This window comes from Sinocyclocheilus grahami, unplaced genomic scaffold (genome assembly GCF_001515645.1).
Source record: "Sinocyclocheilus grahami isolate Dianchi unplaced genomic scaffold, SAMN03320097.WGS_v1.1 scaffold810.1, whole genome shotgun sequence".
Lineage (NCBI taxonomy): Eukaryota > Metazoa > Chordata > Actinopteri > Cypriniformes > Cyprinidae > Sinocyclocheilus > Sinocyclocheilus grahami.
The window spans coordinates 30,624-50,073 of NW_015505989.1; the positions used below are offsets into that span (position 1 = coordinate 30,624).

Here is a 19,450-nt window from a genome sequence, read left to right on the forward strand (position 1 = left end):
CTGCCACAAACTGGCAAACTTTAAAGGCCGCAACCCAACAATGAGTAAAGCATGGCTGCCATGGAGCTGGACTTTCTTTTTTTCTGTTATTGATGTTACATCACATTTGTAAAGTTGATGGAAATCTGACTCATTTATTGTTGCAGGACCGAAACTGCTGACTAGAAATCCTCTGATTTTCACCAATTCTTTCTTTCTTGAAGGCACAGAGAAAGTAGCCAGTCAACTCTGATCATGCTTTATGTGATCTTAGCTTTGAAACTAACAATACAAATCCTGATTCTCAATGTGTCATTTATAGGAATCATCAGAGAGTACCAACACCACAATTGAGGATGAGGATACTAGAGGTGAGACTGTCTGTCTGTTGGTCTTTTTCTGATTCTAGGGATTCAGAGCGCTTCACATTTCCTCCAGTTTCTGACAAAACTTAGCAGTAGCTCCATCAACAACATGTCCATTTGAATTAAAAGGATAGTTCACCCAAAAAGGAAAATTTGCTGTTAATTTACTCAGCCTTGGGTCATCCAAGATGTACGTGACTTTTTTCTTCAGTAGAACAGTTTTGAGCTGAAACCGTGGTCCTTGGTGATTCATAAAATGCAAGCCAACAGCTACCGGTTTTTGAAAAAAAAAAAAAAAGCATATAAGGGACACTAAATTAATACCCGTGGCTCCTGATAATATATTGAGGATAAAATATTGAAGTCTGTGTAAGAAACTGAGCATTATTTACAACATTATTACCTGTAATCCAGAACCGCAGGTCCGGAGTGATGTTCGGTTCAGAATTGAATCACTCTTTTGAACCGCTTCTTCTTAGTGAACTAGATGAACCAGTTGACCAAATAGGACTGAATCATCTGAAACAGTTTGTGTCTCGAGCAGCACAGATCTAAAAGTTACTCAATCAAAACTCACTTTCAGACGCCTGACAGTCACTGTGACTGGAAATAAGCCAAAATACATGCAAATCTGATTCTATGATGAATGAATCATTCAGCTCTCCAGTTCCTCCAACAGTCACTGAACTGAGGAAACAGTTCCTTCTCAGACCGAAGACCGTTGATCCGCTGATATGAGCACGTGTGAACGAACACATGAATGAAGGGGTGAAATGAAAGTTTTTATGGTTTCTCATGGTTTATGTAAAAATGTGAGCTTATTAATACCAGTTTATTCACTTTATATGCTTTAGACATGTAAAACATCCACGTTTCACGTCCTTATTGGGTGCTTTAATAATATAATTGTATAGACATGACGTCATTTTGAGATTACGCAAAAAAAACTGGTGAATCAGTTATTTGAACCTGTTCATTTAACTGTCCGAAAGAACCTTTTCCCCGAAAATAATCAGAATTCTCCATTTGCCTGAGGCTCTGGATTACAGGTAATAATGTTATAAATAATATTCAGTTTCTTGCACAGACCGATCGTTTCACTTCATAAGACCGCAATATATCGTCAGGAGCCACAGGTGTTCATTTTGTGTTCCTTGGTATATGCTTTTTTTAAATCTCAAAAACGGTCAGCTGCTGACTTGCATTTGAATCACCAAGGATCACGGTTTCAGCTAAAAATCTTCTTTACTGTTCTACTGAAGAAGAAAAAATCATCTACATCTTGGATGGCCTGAGGGTGAGTAAATTAACAGCAAATTTAAATTTTTGGGTGAACTATCCCTTGAATTAAAGAGCAGGTCATGTGGTATTTTAAAGTGTCCTAATATTGTGTTGGAGTCCCCTACAACAAGTTTAAATGCATCTAGAAAACATTGTAATTTTCTCAGAATATACATTTAATATTAGAGTCATTTGCAAATGATTTCTAAACAGTTCGTTCCAAGCAAGTTCGGAGCAGACCCCTCCCTTCCATAAGCCTACTCTGCTCTGATTGGTCAGCTGGCCAAGCCTGTTGTGATTGGCACAGAGAAGAGTCCTTGAGCAAGTTAGCGAGCGCTACCATTGACAAAGCACCTTTGCATAAAACAATAATACAGTGCTCCAATCCGTTCTTATAATAATGACATAAAATACAAAAAACACTTATGCAAACTAATCGTGCCCACAGCTAAAGTTTAGCTGCTAAACTGTGAACACTTAAAACAATAATGGTGGATACGTTAGCCGAGTGCTAACGTGACTAACTGAGGAAACAATACAGTTTGTAAACCAAAAGATGTCTACTGTAATGTTTGAAGAACGACCGACAAAAGACGCTCTGTGTCTTAACTTTTAATCAGAACGCAGAAAACAGCAATTTCACAATTAATATAAAGTCTGTGCGCTACACTACGTTCTTTATTATTAAACGAAGTAATTAGAACAACGTCAGTCTACATTAATCGGCACATTCTTAAGAAATAGTGGGTTCACAGCGAATTATCAGAACTACTTCAGTAAGACAGTAATATTGTGCTTTACCTGAAAACCTAAAGCTGCACTAGGTGTACATCACATATTAGCAGAAAAACATGATATTTTGAGCACTCAATTGAGAATGTACACATGACGTATCGTCAATCGTACTTACAGGTTGTGCTTCGGAGAGCTTGTTAGTCCAAATTAAGAAGATAGAAGAAGCCAACGAAGATAAAAGCTAAGATTAGAGAAGCAGTCCTAGGTAAAATGACATGCACACAACAAAAGGTTTGAATTGTATTTCTGTGGTATATCCTTGAACACAGCGTCTTCTCAACATGATGTAAACACACTAACTAGCAGAAGTGTTTGTGGGCAGGTCAGACTCTGTTCATATTTCGCGGGCAGGCCGGGATTATGCAAATGTGTTACCCAGTGACGTATACCGGTAACAGGCAAAAGATTCGAAAATATGACGACTCGTTAAGGCGATTCAGAATCGACTTTCTCTTTTGAGAGACAATATCTTTATTTATCCTGCACTTTTTTGATTAACAACTTTGCAGATTGTTTTCATTTAAGGATAGCTACATTATAAACTGCAAAAGAGATATTTTTCAAAAAAAAACATATGACCTGCTCTTTAAGCACAGAGCACAGAATTGTTCATTCTGATGTTACTTTTATTTACCAATATTGGTTACACAATTATATGGCAGGTACTTTTATCAAACTTCACTAACATTATAAGAGAATCTCAAGGAAAATAATAATTCAAAGTGACATCTGTATAGTCAAATCTATCACAGTCTGATCCCCTGGAGAAACCTTTAAATATTTATCTTTCTGCTTTGCAGCGAGGAAGCAAGAAATCATCAAAGTAACTGAGCAACTCATTGAGGCCATCAGCAATGGAGATTTTGAGAATTACACGTGAGTTTTTCATCCAGTCTTTCACCATCCACATTTGCTAATCTATAAATATGAATGTACTGTAATGGAGACTGGCAACGGTTGTGCCATCTTTATCATCTGTAAAGGCCTGTTCCCGTCAATGATGTTAACTATAACTATAAACTTTGACTAATTGTTCTTGTTATATGAGAATAGCGAAGTCCACACCACAACTATAACGATAATGACAGAGAGGAATTAGATTGTTGGAATCATTTTCAGAACAATTTTTTCCAGCTGATGAGTGATAAAAACATTGACAGCCAATCTATAAAGAGCTCAAGCATTTAAAGCAGCAGACAACATAACTGCAGTGCATGCTTATAATAAACAGAATGTTATTGTGTGCTGGTGTGGATGCAAATATGGTTATTGTCCTTTGGGTGAATAGGCATTACTTCATTAGATTTTTTTCAATGTATTGTTTGTGCAATTTATCTCAAACTAATAAAAGAGATGGATTGTAACACTAAAGCCTCTTTGAGGCAGAGGTCATGTCCAAATGCATTACGTAAAGTTCACTAAGTCTGCATAGATGCATCACTCCATTTGTCAGCCATTATTATTATCTTTTTCCCTCTTGTCTGTATATAAACTTTCTCCTTCTTTTACCCATGGTCATAATCACATGGTAACTGAGATCTTCAAACCTGGACCATTTGTACTTCCATATAGATTTGACTGCTAAAAAAATACTTAATACTTGACCTGAAGATCAAATTTGGTAAGAAATTACAAAATGTGTAGGAGAAGTAAAAAAAACAAACAATTGCAGTTGTTGATCGCTAGGTGATCTCAATTTCAAGGATGCACATCAAGTTTCATTTCAGCACATCATAGATTTAAAAAGATGTTAAGATTCATAATGGTGAAGAGACAAATTGGCTGAGAGTCATTGATATAATCTGATTCAGCACGATCCAAGAAATCCATTGAGCCATTGTGATTTTAGGACAAATAGTCTCTTGAACAGTAGATGACGCTATCATAAAACTTGCATATGGAGCAGATGGCCTCCTGTCATGCTTATCAGGGAACAAGTTATCATTCCAGATATTCCTCATAGCAAACTTCTTCATTTCTGCTTCTCCTCTCAATCTGAATGCTGGTGTGTCTGGCTTATAGGCTTATTACAAAATGATGTTTTAAAGAGCTCCTCAACCAGTTATCATCAAAAGAATTCATATTTCCTAGGATCAATTATCAAATTAAAGTAGGTATATATCACCATCCTGGTATGCAATAAAGAATTTATCTCTGGGAAACAACATGTCAAGATATTTGAAGACCAATAAGTTAATGTCAAGACTACATTAAATGTGATAAATTATCAATATGTTAATATGATATGTTATACTATGTTTGTGTGCAGGAAGATGTGTGATCCCAGCGTTTCAGCGTTTGAGCCTGAGGCCCTGGGAAACCTGGTAGAAGGGCTGGATTTCCATCGCTTCTACTTTGACAACCGTAAGATGCAACATGTACCTGTATTCTAATTCATAAGAATTAAAAGCAAAATTCTAATTCGCTTCTGCCTAATGCTATTTCACCTCAAAATTTGTATAATGCTGGTTGAATAAGAGCAGGCATGGTTTACATATAAATATGCAAATATTGGATATTGTCTAATCCAAAATGTGTGGTGTTTCTAATTTGTCAAAGCAAAATGTGATGTGGTGTTTAATTGGGACATCCAGACAATGGTTTAGGATTCACTTGTTCAAAATACAAAAATATCCAGCAAAGACATAACACTGATGACAGGGGAGCTCCTTTATGCTTCCTGTTCATCTTTTCTAAACTTCATATACGGGAGAGTGGAGTAAGTTGACCCACTCCCTGCATCTTGGCAACTGTACACTTTAACTCTCATGTGACCACCTATAATTATAGCCAGACTATGAAAAGGAGAAACACATGGGAGGACTGGAAGGCCCATTTATTTTAAAAACTGTTTTTGGCTTGTCAAAGTCAAATTTTACAATTTTAGCATAGGTAGGCGCGTTTCCATTCCGGATTTGCACAAAACTTTGGAGATATTTCATAAATGTCGATAAAAAAGTATTGCGAAATGACGGCGTTTCCATTAACCGATGTTATGCAACTAAAACTTAATTTGTTCCTCTCGCGATAAGTCATGACAGTGGATTTTGATGGATTTTGGCTACACTAGCCATTATATTTAATTGAAGGAGGCTTATGCGTGTATCTTGACAGAAGCAGCGTGGAGAACAGCTTCTGGGACGTGCCGTGGTACGACTGGTAACACAAGCTTTGACTAGAGTGGCCGCGATCAGCTCCGGTGGCCGTTTCGGAGCCGTAACACGCTGCAGACGTGTGCAGTATAAATAGTCTAAGCATTAATGGCAGGGAAAGCCCCTTATACTTGAGAGCAGCCACATATGAAGTGCTTCTTGGAAGTTATAGAACATTGAGGAATGATCATACGACTTTTTACGTACGCCATTTGACCTGTTAATGTGAAAGAAACGTTTCCGTTGCAGTTCTGCTAAATATTCCTTTTTCGAATTGCCTGAAAAACCATCTCATGCAAGCGTAAAAACTTGTTTGCAATATGGGCGTTTTTGCAAAATTGATGCGTTTCCATTAAGCATATTTTCAATTCGCAATTTCAATTTGCGCAATTTGAAGGGTAATGGAAATGCGCCTACAGACGTAATGGTTGTTACATCAAAGGAAATTTATCCAGGTTTAAAAATATTTATGATGCACACAGGGGATTTAGCAACATATAAAACCATGCAAAACATTTAGCTAAATATTAACCTGAATTATTAAGCTAGCTAGTTTTTTTTCTCCAAAATGGCAGCTATGGGGCAAAGTAAGTCAAATGCTGTGGGGTAAATTGAGCCAAATTGAGCCTTACCCCACCATAAGGAACTGAAGTTAAGATAAATCTCTGAAGTATTAACTGGTATACTGCATATATATATATATATATATATATATATATATATATACAGTATATATGTTTTTGGGAAGGTTAGAACTTTGATGTTCAACATATTGTTTCATAATTGCAAACAATTGAAAAATGAAACTTCATTTGGTTGGTTTTATGTTGTTTAAGTTAGCTTTAAGACCAAAAAATGTGACTGTTTTTAAAAGGAATTTTTTTTAGTTTTTAAAAGAGGTAAATCTTTAAAGATTTCACATGGGTTTGAATCAGATTCAGTCAGATGGTCAGTTTACACCCAGATGGTGCATGTTACCCACTGACTTGGGTCAACTTACCCCTAACCTGGGACAAATTGAGCCATGGGAACACTTTTTTCCAAGAAGCCATATTTTTAGAACCCTACATTTTAGAACCCTTTGTCATAGATACATTCTTATAATTAAAAATGTTTCCTGAAATTACTTTAGATACTTTTATTGGCCCCATTTTCCCTTTTCTTGAGGACCAGTAAAAAATGGCTCATCTTACCCCACTCTCCCCTACTGCATCACCATTTGTTGAGTTATAGAAGTCATTTTTTTCTTGAATTAAACTCGCCACATCCAAACAGATTCAACAGCTGAAATATTTGTTAAATGCCACTATTGTTTTTTTTTTTAACCATATCATCATTTATTATAACTTACATAAATTAATGTTACACTCTAAATAATGGGACAAACCCAGCAATTGGGTTGCTTTGACCCAGCTGTTGGGTTACTACCCAGAAGGTTGGGTTGAACATTTAACCCAGCCGCTGGGTCAAAACAGCCCAATTGCTGGGTTTGTCCCTATTTTACCCAGCACTGGGTTGTATTTAACCCAGCATTTTTAGAGTGTATGAACTGTATATGTACAGGAGTTTTCGTTTTTGTTTTTTCACTGGTGTTGTTTTACTTTTCACTCATTTTATTAAATTATTCATTGCATTGTGTTTTAGCATCTAGCATAAAATGATTGTGCTGGTAACTCTGTAGTTTTAGGGTTAAAGGAAATGTTCATAAATGGAAAACATGCGTTGAAAAAAATTGGCGTACAAACAATTTTCACTGAGAAAACGTTAATAAACAACAATTAATTAAAAAGAAACTGCAAGTAACATATTGAATGATTGACATATTGAAGTATAAAGACTGAAATAGCATTTTTTTGTCAAATGCCCTCCAGTAATCTTTTTTACAGTGTACTGGTAATTTTTGGCCAGGACATTATCCATTTTTCAACAGATTTTTTTTTCTTAAAGTGTATGTTTTCAATGTTCTACCAGTCACATTCAATGGTAAGCTATGGTCATCAACATATAAGTGTTGCTGCACATTGTGTTGGATTGTGTGCATTACCCAACAAGCCTTGAAACATTATTGGAATATTAAATTTTTTCATTTTGCAAACATTATTGGAACATTACTTTGGAATCGTCTCAAAACAAGTAGTGAATAGTAACATTTTAAACACTAGACGATCATCCAACTGAATGGTTTCATTAAAAAATATATAATAATTTATGATATTTTTGTGCTAACATTTTGAGAACATTATTCAAGACCCGCTAACTGTGAACAAACGTTCTGTTAACGTTACTGCAAGACCTTTTGCTCATTACTTTGAGAGAAACATGACAGATGGATTGCGGAACCTCTCTAGCAACCTAGAGATTTTTGTGAAAATTTGATTTATTTATTTTTTTTTACAGTGTGGTCAAAGAACAGCAAGCCAGTCCACACCACCATCCTGAACCCTCATATCCACCTGATCGGCGAGGAGGCCGCCTGCATTGCCTACATTCGTATCACGCAGTATCTCGACACAAACGGAATGCCATGCACTGCCCAGTCAGAGGAGACACGGATCTGGCATCGTAAAGACGGCAAGTGGCAGATAGTCCACTTCCATCGCTCAGGCTCTCCGTCTGCCATCACTAAATAAGAGAGTCAGGTAATAAATCTAAAAATTAATTATTAGCATTTATTATTATACACAAATGTAATGATTGCAGAGGCAGATTCAGCAATTCTTAAAATTTTGCTCTATTTTACAATTTTTTTTTAAATCTCAAGAAAAATCTTTTTGCAATTGCTGGGATCAGTTTTTTTCAATACTTTGTGTACTTTTTTCAAAACTCTTCACACAGTGTCAGCTAAACTGTGGATCATTTTTCATTTAGTACAAAATGCATTCAACGACTGCATCTTTCAAATTACATTAATTATTTTCTCACTCAAACACAACCACTGGCAAAACTCCACAGGTCGATTTGGACTTATAGTAACTGTTAAACTTAAGTTCAAAACCTAACATAGCAATTTGCTACAGTTCTACATCACACCATATTTAAATACATTGCAAATCTAACAAATGAAATGCTATCAAAACAATTAGATTTACAGTAGCTGAACACTTACACAGGTGTTAGATTTTCAGTGTCCCTCACCATCTACACAAAATGGTAAAAATAGGAATAATGTTGTACTGTAATGTAAATTCGGACCATGCAGCAAGTACTGCAGTGAGTAGAGAGTGCCATTCTTGTTTTTTAAAGACATTTTACAGAAGAAAACATTGTATGATGCTACCGGTTGTTAGTGTTTTTTTATTTTTTATGTCATTGCTTTATTAGTCACAAAGTGTGTTTATTGGATGATTCATTTGAAACACGTATGAAGTGTTTCGGTAGTTTTAGTGCACTTCGAATGTGGAATTTACTGCTGTGTCCAGATGAAAATTGGTTCGGAGAGCTGTGTGAAGAGTTTGAGTCTGCCAATAAGTATTAAGTACTGAGAACTGGACCCTACCGATTGTAAAAAAACAAAACAAAACAAAAAACTCTATTTATCATAATTTTATTGAAATTGTTTCTACATTAATATACTTTCTTCAAGCCCAGTGGCTATAATTCAGCCATTGGTACAGGTTGAACTGTAACACTGTAATAATGAACGGTTCATAAACAAATTGTTCTTGAATATGTTCGGCAGATCGGAGTGAATCTGTTGAAACATGTAAACACAGTGGACACTCATTCAAAACCAGCCCAGATCTGGGAGTAATACAGTTTGATCCTAGAGCTGATTATGTCTGCATCTACAAACTGTACAACAATTGGCTTCAAACTAGGGCTGTGACGAGATCTCGCGATATTATAATGTGACGATAGGTGTGTACGACTTGAAGCGGCGCTGTGCAGACCGATCGCTCTCACGATATTTTGATGTCATACACCGATTGGTCTGCGCAGCGCCGCTTCAAGTTGAACACTGGATATTTATCGTCGAGGTGAAAGGCTGTCTCGCGATATCAGCATAATTGCAAAATCAGTTTTGCTCAATTTCGCAAAGGAAATAGTTCCAAACAAAGCCACAGCAGAACTGTTCTGCGTCTCCGAGCAACACACAGCGGTGATTCTTTACTAAATGAATCTGCGGTTTTGAATGAATCAAGTGAGTCAATGACTTTCAGTCGAATAAAAGAAGATTTCATAAAAATAGTGTTAAAATATCATCTCGATACTGTGTATTGTCTCGTCTTGTGAGCTAAGTACTACAAAGAAATCATGCTGAACTGAAACAGTACAATGACACAGTGAACTGCTCACAGCAGTCGTCAATAATACACTGACACAATGAATCCGTGACAGGATTGCTCCAGTGACTCTGACTCAGGGCCATGTACAGTGTCTATCAAACCAGTGAGAGCCAATGAGAGTCAAGCTTCTTTAATAGCAAACAGCATGCTGAAAATATGTTGATTTACTTCGCATTTTTTTGAAAATATGCAAAAATCTTTTTTTAAGCTCAGAGATTTATAGTTAATAAATTTTACTATTGTACCATGAAGATTCATCAGACGCTCATTTGCATTATTTACAAGCATTTCGTACACTGTTTGCATTTAAATAGATGGACCATTTCCAGCAGATTTAGTTTACAGACAACTTTCAGTCATGTTTAACTAAAGATTTTCATTTACAATATACAATTCAAAACTTTGCCATTAGCAGAGTCCATGCCATCAAACAGATCTTTGCACACTCGAGCCCTGAGAATAATTTTACTCTTGACTCATCGTGAGTCAGACGTGACGAATTCAGCGAGAACGGCAACACACGGACCAGTGCAATTTGTGAACATACCTAGCCACTAAGGGGACATGGTAATGGAAAAAAGCATATAGAATATAAGATATTTATGTTCTCTGTGTTGCATTCTCCTAAAAAACATTAGCGCCCTCCTGTCAGAGAGTTCTGACCAACTGTACTTTGAATTCAGGCAGTCTGTCCAAAATTCTAAATAAAACTTTACGATCTGCTCCTTGTGTTTGTGTTTATGTCCAAATCGTTGTCAGGCTGCCAGCAAGAATATAAACGGACAAAGGCAAGTTTTGCAGAAGAACACAACATTGAAATGTAATTTTCCTCCCATCTCATATGTCCCCATAGAGGCTTCCTAGGGACTGATTTAACAGGTTCATCCAAAAGAATCAGCTTCTTTAGTTTTAAATGACAATGTGCAATAATGGTTTTAAGAATTGTCATAGAGTAAAAAGTTAGATAAAAAAGTATTACTTTTTCAAATATCTGTACTTTATCATAAGTGTCTTCTTATTAATAGTTAGTAAGGTAGTTGTTAAGTTTAGGTATTGGATAGGATTAGGGATGTAGAATATGTCGCTGTGTACAGAGCTGTTTTTGACAAGGTAAAAAGGCTGTTGTTTTACACGGCCATTGAGGAATTTTAACCAAAGTATGTTGCTGACCCTAAAGAATCATACAAACTTATGGAAAATGGGCATCCGATGTCCCCTTTAAAGGGGTCATAGTATGCTACATGCACTTTTACAAGTTGTTTGAACTGAAATGTGTGTTGGCAGTGTGTGTACACAACCACCCTATAATGATAAAAATTCACCCAGTGTTTTTTTTTATCTACTAGAATCTTTACCCCTTTCTCAAATCGAGCCGATCTCCGATGCCTGTCTGTGTGATGTCACACAGACAGGCCCCTCCCACGATAGTTTGATTGACAGTAGCGTTTCAGCACAGACTGGACTGGCGTCTTACCTTAGCTCCGCCCTGAGTGAGCTGTCATCAGTCCGCCATTGTTTCACCGCCGGAGCAGATGTAGACAAGAATGACTCCTGAGCGATTGGGGTGTTTTGTTGTTGGATGTAATAATGAACATAGCAGTCGTCATTTACTCCCGACAGCTGAGCCGCTGAATATAGGGATTTCTTGAAAATGGCAGGGAAGTGTTTGATCAAGCATGGAGCTAAATGCTGCAGTGACCCTCCAGGACCAGAATTTTCTAACATATTTGTGAATTATATTTGTAAAAAAAATTCATTTTTAGACTTGCTCTATAACATTTTGTATACTGAACTAGCTTTCTTTTTCTGTCTTAGTTGAAAATACCAGAGTTGCAGGATCACTGGCTTGAGGATGTACAAGCTCCCGGCTTCTCATCTCATTCCTTGAACTTCATTGGCCCTCTGCTTTACGGTGTCATCACATTCACATTAGCATTTATTCTCATTGCTCAGAACACTTCTTTATGGATAAACTATGATGAAGCCACTTTGCTGTTGCAACCCTGCTGTATGGAATGGTTTTTTTTTTTAGTATCTTGGTTATGTTTACAAAATTAGCCACCATGTTTTTAACCATAAGTGCTACATTTGCAGATATTTGACACAAATTAGATATTCGGGACAACTACTACATTCCAAAAGAGATCCTGTTTCCTGTATTTTATAAAAACGACACGGATACCTAGATTTTTTTCTTTTTTCAACGGTTAGACATTTCCGGCTCTCTCTAGCGCCTGTAATGAACTCGAATGTAATCTGATTGAAATGGATCTCTGTGTTATTTTAATGTCTACCCCTAAATAGAAATACTTGTTTATATATTTGAAATAAAGTGACAACTGGAGAACTGCTATGAACGAATACAGTAATGGCGTTTCCTGTGAATGTCACTGGACAGATATCAACACAACTGCCCGATTTCCAGACAATCGCCATTGAGCATTTTCTACCGAGTTTAGTAAAGCGCATTTAACAACAATGAATTTCAGCATACTCTTAGCCCTGGAAATCAAAGCTACATCGATGGCTCAAAACACACGCGCACACAATCTAATAAACCCACATGATCCGCACTGCAAGAACAGATGGATCAAGGGGGCTGAGCAACCCACTCAACGAACAGTTGCTTAAAGTTAAAGCTGGTGCTGATGGTGGCATTATCAAGAGCTGCAGTGGAAGAGTAAATGCATGCGAGAGCTTGATATTTCTTTCTGCCGTACAGAGTTTTCAGATCCGAGTCTGGTGTGGTGTGCTCAGAGCACTTTGATAAAGTTCTTCCAGTAGGGCTGGTATATTTGTTCTTCCTTTTGTATTTAGGATTCAGGGATTTTTTTCTTTTTATTACAAAAGGAAGTCTCTTGAAACAGCTCTTAAGGGTGTGTTTGATGTCTGGGCTTAACTTCTATTCAAATTCAATGGAAGCGTGTTGCTGGAGAGAGCGCTTTCAATAATCAGTGTTGAAGTGTTTATCTACTGATGTCTTTTTAAAATGCTCTATTTGCTTGATCAGTCTTACTGTGACGGTCAACAAATGTACATTCATATTTATTAACACGAACAATCAAAGTAATTCAAATGTGAAAGTGGACATTGCTAACTCTATATAGTGATGCTCAAAAAGACCTAGCATTTGCTGATGTACCAATACAGTTTAGGAACAGTGTCACCTACTGGTTAGGAAATATGAAAAACATCTTTTTGCTTATCTTAAAGGGGTCATATGATGTGATTTCAAGTTTTCCTTTCCCTTTGGAGTGTTACAAGCTCTTGGTGCATAAAGAAGATCTGTAAAGTTGCAAAGACTAAAGTCTCAAATCCAAAGAGATATTCTTTATAAAAGTTAAGAGTCAGCCACGCCTACCTAAAACGGCTCGTTCTAACACGCCCCCACATACCTACATCACTGTGTGGAAATATTAGCATAATGCCGCCCAAATGTGCACGCAAAGAAAGAAGGCGTGGTTTCAGGAACAGCAATCGTGTTGATGCAGCCATGTCAGGGAGATGTAATACCTACATTATTTTCAATCTATCAGGATGAAAATAATGTAAGACTGTTCCCCAGCACCACCCTACAAAAAAGAAGTAATATTAGAGGATGTTGATGAGAATGGGTAAATTTTTAAAGGTGGATTATTCAAAACTTAACATAAGTTAATACATCACTTTGGCAACATATATAAAGCAACATGGGTTTTCAAAGGAATGGACATCACACAGTCCTCATGAGCCTGGATCTGTGCAGTTGTTGATTTGTTCTGGGTTCAGGCTCCGAGCTTTAGCGATGAGACGCTTGACTCCCACCATCCACTGACTGACTTCAGCAACATGATCCACCATCAGGCCTCTGTGGATCTCATCAGCTGCATCCCAGTTTTTTCTTTTCAGGTCTGAAACAAAACACATCTAGCATGTTTTTCCTTCTGTCAACTTTTATCAAGACCACAGCAGTCTAAACAAATTAAAGGGTTAGTTCACCCAAAAATGAAAATTCTGTCATTAATTACTCACCCTCATACCGTTCATCTTCGGAACACAAATTAAGATATTTTTGATGAATTCTGAGAGCTCTCTGACCCTCCCATAGACAGCCATGTAATTACCACGATCCAAGCTGCGTCACGCGGCGTTTTGCGCATCATGCGTTACGTTTTCCACGTTGTTTACTAGGGCTGTGTAAAAAAAAATTTTATTTATATCTGACCATAGAACGTGTGACTAAGTATGTTGTCCCATACTCAGAATTTGTGCTCTGCATTTAACCATCCAATGCGCACACACACAGCAGTGAGTGAACACACACACACACACACACACACACACACTGTGAACACACACCCGGAGCAGTGGGCAGCAAACTGTCGCATTAAAGATACAGTAAGGTTTGGTAACGTTATGTGCTTGAGCTTGTTGTTTGATGACAACTTTCTCTAACAAGTTTAAAACTCAGTTAACGTCTGAAATTATCCAGCTTTGTTCTTTGGACAATGTTTGGTCACTTAAACCATCCTTTTTACTGTCGATGAGGTCAATATAGACACATGTCCGTGATTCCTAAAGTCTCCAGGTGATTTAAACTAACTAAATATTGACCTAATAGATGAGTTTAAGCCATTTCCTGATTTGTGCAGCTCAACAGCCTTGCATTGCACATCATTTTCTACTCTATACTCAGGTTTTTCTATAAGATGAATGAGTATAGGAAATTAGCCTGTGTCACCTCATATTTATATCCAAGTGAAACGGAAAATCATGTTATTTTTTCCACTAGTGTTTAGAATCTTAATACCTAAGGTGAACTTAATGTACAATATGAAAAGAAATGTACTTCAGTTTGATTTTTTTACTCACATGGGGCTACCAAAATTGTGGCGCACTTATAATTTTTTTTCCAGATTTATTTAGAAATGCTTAAAACGTATATGCTATGTACTTGCAGTTTGAAAGACAAATGAATGAAATGTTACTGTAGTTTACTTGTGTTTTACTGGTTCCAGATATAAATTACAATCAGTAACATGTATAAAAAATAAAAACAGTTGCTGCATCTACAAAGCAAACAAAAACAATAAATGTCACAAATAAAGAATAAACACTTGAAAACAGAAGTACAGTAGAAAAGATGCTTGATAAAGCGTTAGCTGCCATAGTTTTAAAAAGTTGGTAAAAAAAAAAAACTAACCCAGACAGCACACGTACGTCTGTAAGATGTCTGTTAAAGATCGCTTCATCTGGAAAGCATCTGCTGTGTACAAACATCTGATAGACGTCTCTAAGATGTCAGTTTTGCATACATTCTAAAACATAAACATCTTAAAGACATCTTCTAAACGTCTGTTTGACATCTGACACGTCCTACAGATGTATTGCAGATGAGAAAACACTCTAAAAAATACGTTTTGCAGATGTATGTATGTGGTGTGTGGGCTATCAGGAAAATGATCTGCTATAAAAGAATCACAAAATGATACAGCATGATTTTACAAATTCATCATCGAAAAGACCAAATACATAGCAGTATATAGAAATTCTGCTCATCGTGTTAGCTCTACTTCTACATACAGACACGAAAAATTGAAAGGCCTTTTTTGTTTGCGTTTCATATGTTAGGTCAAACTTCTCGTCATTAAAGGCTGGCCCTCGTCTCTGCAGACGGACTCTGTGTCACACTGGTTTTTCATCAGGTGCCTCTGAAACTCTGGATACATGTCTTCATTGTTCTGCTGAAGAGAAGAAGCTTTTACGTCCTGTATAAATACAGCTGTTCAATTATGTGTTGTAGCTGTTCATATGTATTGATAAGGTATTACTATGGTTGTATGATTGCATACAGCGCTGTGGAAGTACAGCATAACTCATTTTAATCTGTCTTCCAGTAAAGTTGTGTATGTACATTATCTAATCTGGATTACGTAATCAGATTCCAAAAATTAAATAATTGTAATTAGATTACATTTTAAAATGCTCATAATCAGAATACATTTACTTTTTTATTGATTACATGATTGCATATTATTTACACATTGGCAGTAAATTATTCATAATTTATTGATTCTCTCATTTTAATTTTTTTTCTCTTTTAAAATGTCCTTTTCATGTAAATAAATTTGCAAACCATGCTTCTGAATTTGAGGGTGAAAAGCACTTCTCAAGCACTTCTTTAGTTTTGTTACTAAACACTGGTGATGTATAGAAACACAATATCATCATCACATCCAGTTAGTAACTGTTGATTATTGGTTACTGGAAGAAGAAAAAAAACTGTTTTCATGTTTATTAATATTTGTTCATGTAATGCAGGGGTTCCCAACCGTTTTTGTCAGCCAAAACCCTTAAAATAAAATATTTACTATATTTTAATATTATAATATTTATCTCTGAGGAAGTTAATATGAATTTATCAACTCACTAATGTAATGTTTAATGCACTTTATGATGTTAAAATTTAAAAAATGTAATATATTAACATTAATATAAACATTAACATTAAATATTAACATTAACGATAAAACGTAAATTAAAAAAGTAGTCAGAATACATTAGCTAAAATGAGTAACCTACTAACTACAATTTTCACAGTGTAATCTGTAATCAGTAACAGATGTGTAATTATTGAGTTCTGTGGTCTTTATTGGTCTAAAAAATATATTTTTAGAAATCATGCTGAACGTTGCATTAACACAATCATAATGTCAAATTGCATAAAAAAACTAAGAAGTTAACATTCCTAGTTATGCAAAGAGTCCAAACTACATTCTGTCAAAATACAAAATCAAATGATAAATACAAGAAAACTGATTGCATTTTGCTTGCTTTTACAACAGAGGAAATGGTTCTAACAGTGTGTCTCACCTCGCTGGGTTGATTTGGCAGTAACTTTGCAATAAGTTCTCTGATGTTGGCAAAAGTCGGACGCTGAGTTGGTTCCAGGCTCCAGCACATTTTCATTATTGTGTACCTACAAGAGGTCAAGTCACTTGATGTATATAGATTTGCTTATTATTTCTTTCCCAAAAATGTATAAATGCTTTTAAACTCACATTTCATGAGGGGCAAAATCTGGTTGTGGCATGTGATAACCGTCTTTAATCATCTTATAGAACTGTGCATCAATTACAACATTGGGATAAGGACTCATACCTAAAAACAGAAAACACAGTAACGCCAACAAAATGCCTTCATGAAATCCTATTTATAAAAATGTTTCAGTTTTTTTTTTTCACCTACCCAGGGAAAGGATCTCCCACAAAAGCACACCGTATGACCAGACATCACTCTGTACGGTGTAAAGACATTCAAATATGCTTTCAGGTGACATCCATTTTACTGGCAGCCGTGCCTGCAGAACCAGTACAACACAATGTAAAAAGAAAAAGGATAATTTTTTGATTAAATGACTTTTAGAGTAGATGTGAAAAAGGAAAAAGATGTTTACCAACTGCTACTCTGAATACAATGATAACGAGCAAACAATCCATGCTGAATTTGCAATATTGGAATTCTTCAGAACAATATGCAGAGGAGCAGTAGCTAATATCGATATTTATTTATGCATATATTTTGGGTTCTGCAAAAAAAAAATCTGTATTTCTTTGTCCATGTGATAATAAGGGGACAGGGTTTTCACATGCAGGATTAGCAATCAAAATGTTAAATTAACAAAAGTTGTAAAGTATGTAATATTTACAAGTATTCATTTAGCAGATCCAGTCACTTTTTTCATACAGAACATAAATGGTCAAAAGAATTGTCAGAGGTGTACAAACAGCCATGGAAGGTTTGGCTGTTTCTTAAATGCTTGCAGAATATATACACTTTACATCCACTATATGCAGACTAGAAATGATCAGTGTCAAGACATAAAAACCACATTTTGCTAAGCAAAATTCAATTTGTGTTGTGTCTCACAAGAACTGGATGGGAAGCTGTCATATCTGAAGCCTATGGAAGCCTGTTTCCGCCACAGAAAAAAAAAACGGTATTTGAGACTTTTTATCTCACACTTCTGAGAACAAAAAAGCCACAATTGTGAGATATAAACTCAGAATTGTGACTTTGCACACAAAGCCAGAGTTGCAGGATATAATATTGCATGCATATTGCATGTATATATAGAGATTCTGACCTTTTTCTCACAATTGTGAGTTTATATCACGTAATTCTGACTTCTAAAAAAGTTAGAATTGTGAGAAAAAACGTCAGAATTGCAATTTTATATCCCAGAATTGCAAGATGTAAACTCACAATTGCGAAAATAAAAAGAATGAAATACAGAATAAAAAATTAAAATGAAAAGTCGTAATTACCAATTTAATTTGTTTTTAAACTGGCTTCCATACACTATCACATCGCAGTGATTGTCTCTATGTTAATTATGTTAGCACATGCGTGTGTGTTTTTGCTATTGCTAGCTAAATATTTAACAGCTGACTGCAAAAAATCAATTGAGATGAAGTTTCTCATTTTAATTGTTTTCTGCAATTTAGTTAAGTTTCAGCTACACAAAGTATTTGAGTGGATTTAGAGTTTAACTTAATATTAAGAAATTTTTTCTTTTTTGTGGACTCAAACCATTTAAGTTTTTTTTTTTAAGTAACGTCTCGGTTACGTATGTAACCCTCGTTCCCTGAAGGAGGGAACGGAGACGTCACGTCATGACCGACGAATTGAGATCCCAATTTGTCGGTCACGACGAGTAAAGGGAACAATATTTATAAATACTGTGTGCTACATTTAAGACATAAAAAGACACTACTGTGCATTTTGTATGATGTTATATGCTTATGTCTTTACTCCTGAATTATGAAATAATTGATTCAGAATGCACTATTACATTCTAAACTGTTAAATTGTTCATTAAAAGAGTAGAAGAAAAAATAACTTACATTCCCTTTTACTACATAATTCAAGTCGTTCATGATGTCTCGTGCAAGGCCAAAATCACAGATCTTGACAACGCGGCAGTCGGCCACAAGAACATTCCGTGCAGCCAAATCTCTGTGAATACACTGATCATAAACAGCATTAGAAAATGACAACGACACTAAATCTTCCTCATTAGTTATACTGTATGGTTTACGGTTTACAAGTAACATGAGTTACGTAATCAGATTACTTTTTCAAGTAGCAAGCAAAGTACCTCATTACTTTTAAACTTACAAGAAAATATCTCAATTACTTTTCCAAATAAGTAACGCAAGTTTCTTTGTTTTCCCATTTATTCACTGACATCTCTCCTGCCCTCGTGTTGACAAAAATTAGGAGTGCGGTGCAGAGGCACTTCCTTCAGCCTGAGGCTTATTAATTTCACTTTTGGTGCAAAAGGGCCTTTACAGTCGCCAAAAATATAAATGTTGCTTTTGTTATTAAAAATAAATAAGCAAGCCTAGCTCAGGTGACAAAAAGTAACGCAAAAGTAACGCAATGCATTCCTTTCCATAAAAAGTAACTAAGTAACGTAATTAGTTACTTTTTATGGAGTAACACAATATTGTAATGTATTACTTGGTGATTTAAAAAAGGAGTGTGTTAATATATATATATATATATATATATATATATATATACAGTATATATATATATAAACCTAATT

At 35.8% G+C, this 19,450-nt stretch overlaps 2 protein-coding genes across 3 annotated transcripts in view; one reads left to right on the forward strand and one right to left on the reverse strand.

The window, feature by feature from the left end:
* LOC107562154 (calcium/calmodulin-dependent protein kinase type II subunit alpha-like) overlaps window positions 1-12,985 on the forward strand; it is a 35,380-nt gene extending 22,395 nt beyond the window's left edge. Inside the window, exons 11-15 of the mRNA XM_016246738.1 lie at window positions 302-350; window positions 3,221-3,296; window positions 4,690-4,784; window positions 7,970-8,211; window positions 11,674-12,985. Coding sequence (XP_016102224.1) covers window positions 302-350; window positions 3,221-3,296; window positions 4,690-4,784; window positions 7,970-8,202 — 453 coding nt within the window. The 3' untranslated portion in view covers window positions 8,203-8,211; window positions 11,674-12,985. The remainder of the gene's footprint in view (window positions 1-301; window positions 351-3,220; window positions 3,297-4,689; window positions 4,785-7,969; window positions 8,212-11,673) is intronic.
* Window positions 12,986-15,187: 2,202 nt separating this feature from the next.
* LOC107562165 (macrophage colony-stimulating factor 1 receptor-like) overlaps window positions 15,188-19,450 on the reverse strand; it is a 25,887-nt gene continuing 21,624 nt past the window's right edge. The window contains exons 17-21 of one of the 2 annotated variants that reach the window (XM_016246750.1): window positions 18,744-18,866; window positions 17,086-17,197; window positions 16,899-16,998; window positions 16,711-16,816; window positions 15,188-15,578 (exon numbers count right to left, since the gene is read on the reverse strand). In XM_016246750.1, coding sequence (XP_016102236.1) covers window positions 15,465-15,578; window positions 16,711-16,816; window positions 16,899-16,998; window positions 17,086-17,197; window positions 18,744-18,866 — 555 coding nt within the window. In that variant the 3' untranslated portion in view covers window positions 15,188-15,464. Of the gene's footprint in view, window positions 15,582-16,710; window positions 16,817-16,898; window positions 16,999-17,085; window positions 17,198-18,743; window positions 18,867-19,450 lie in introns of both variants that reach the window. The other variant, XM_016246749.1, reaches the window with a different exon arrangement.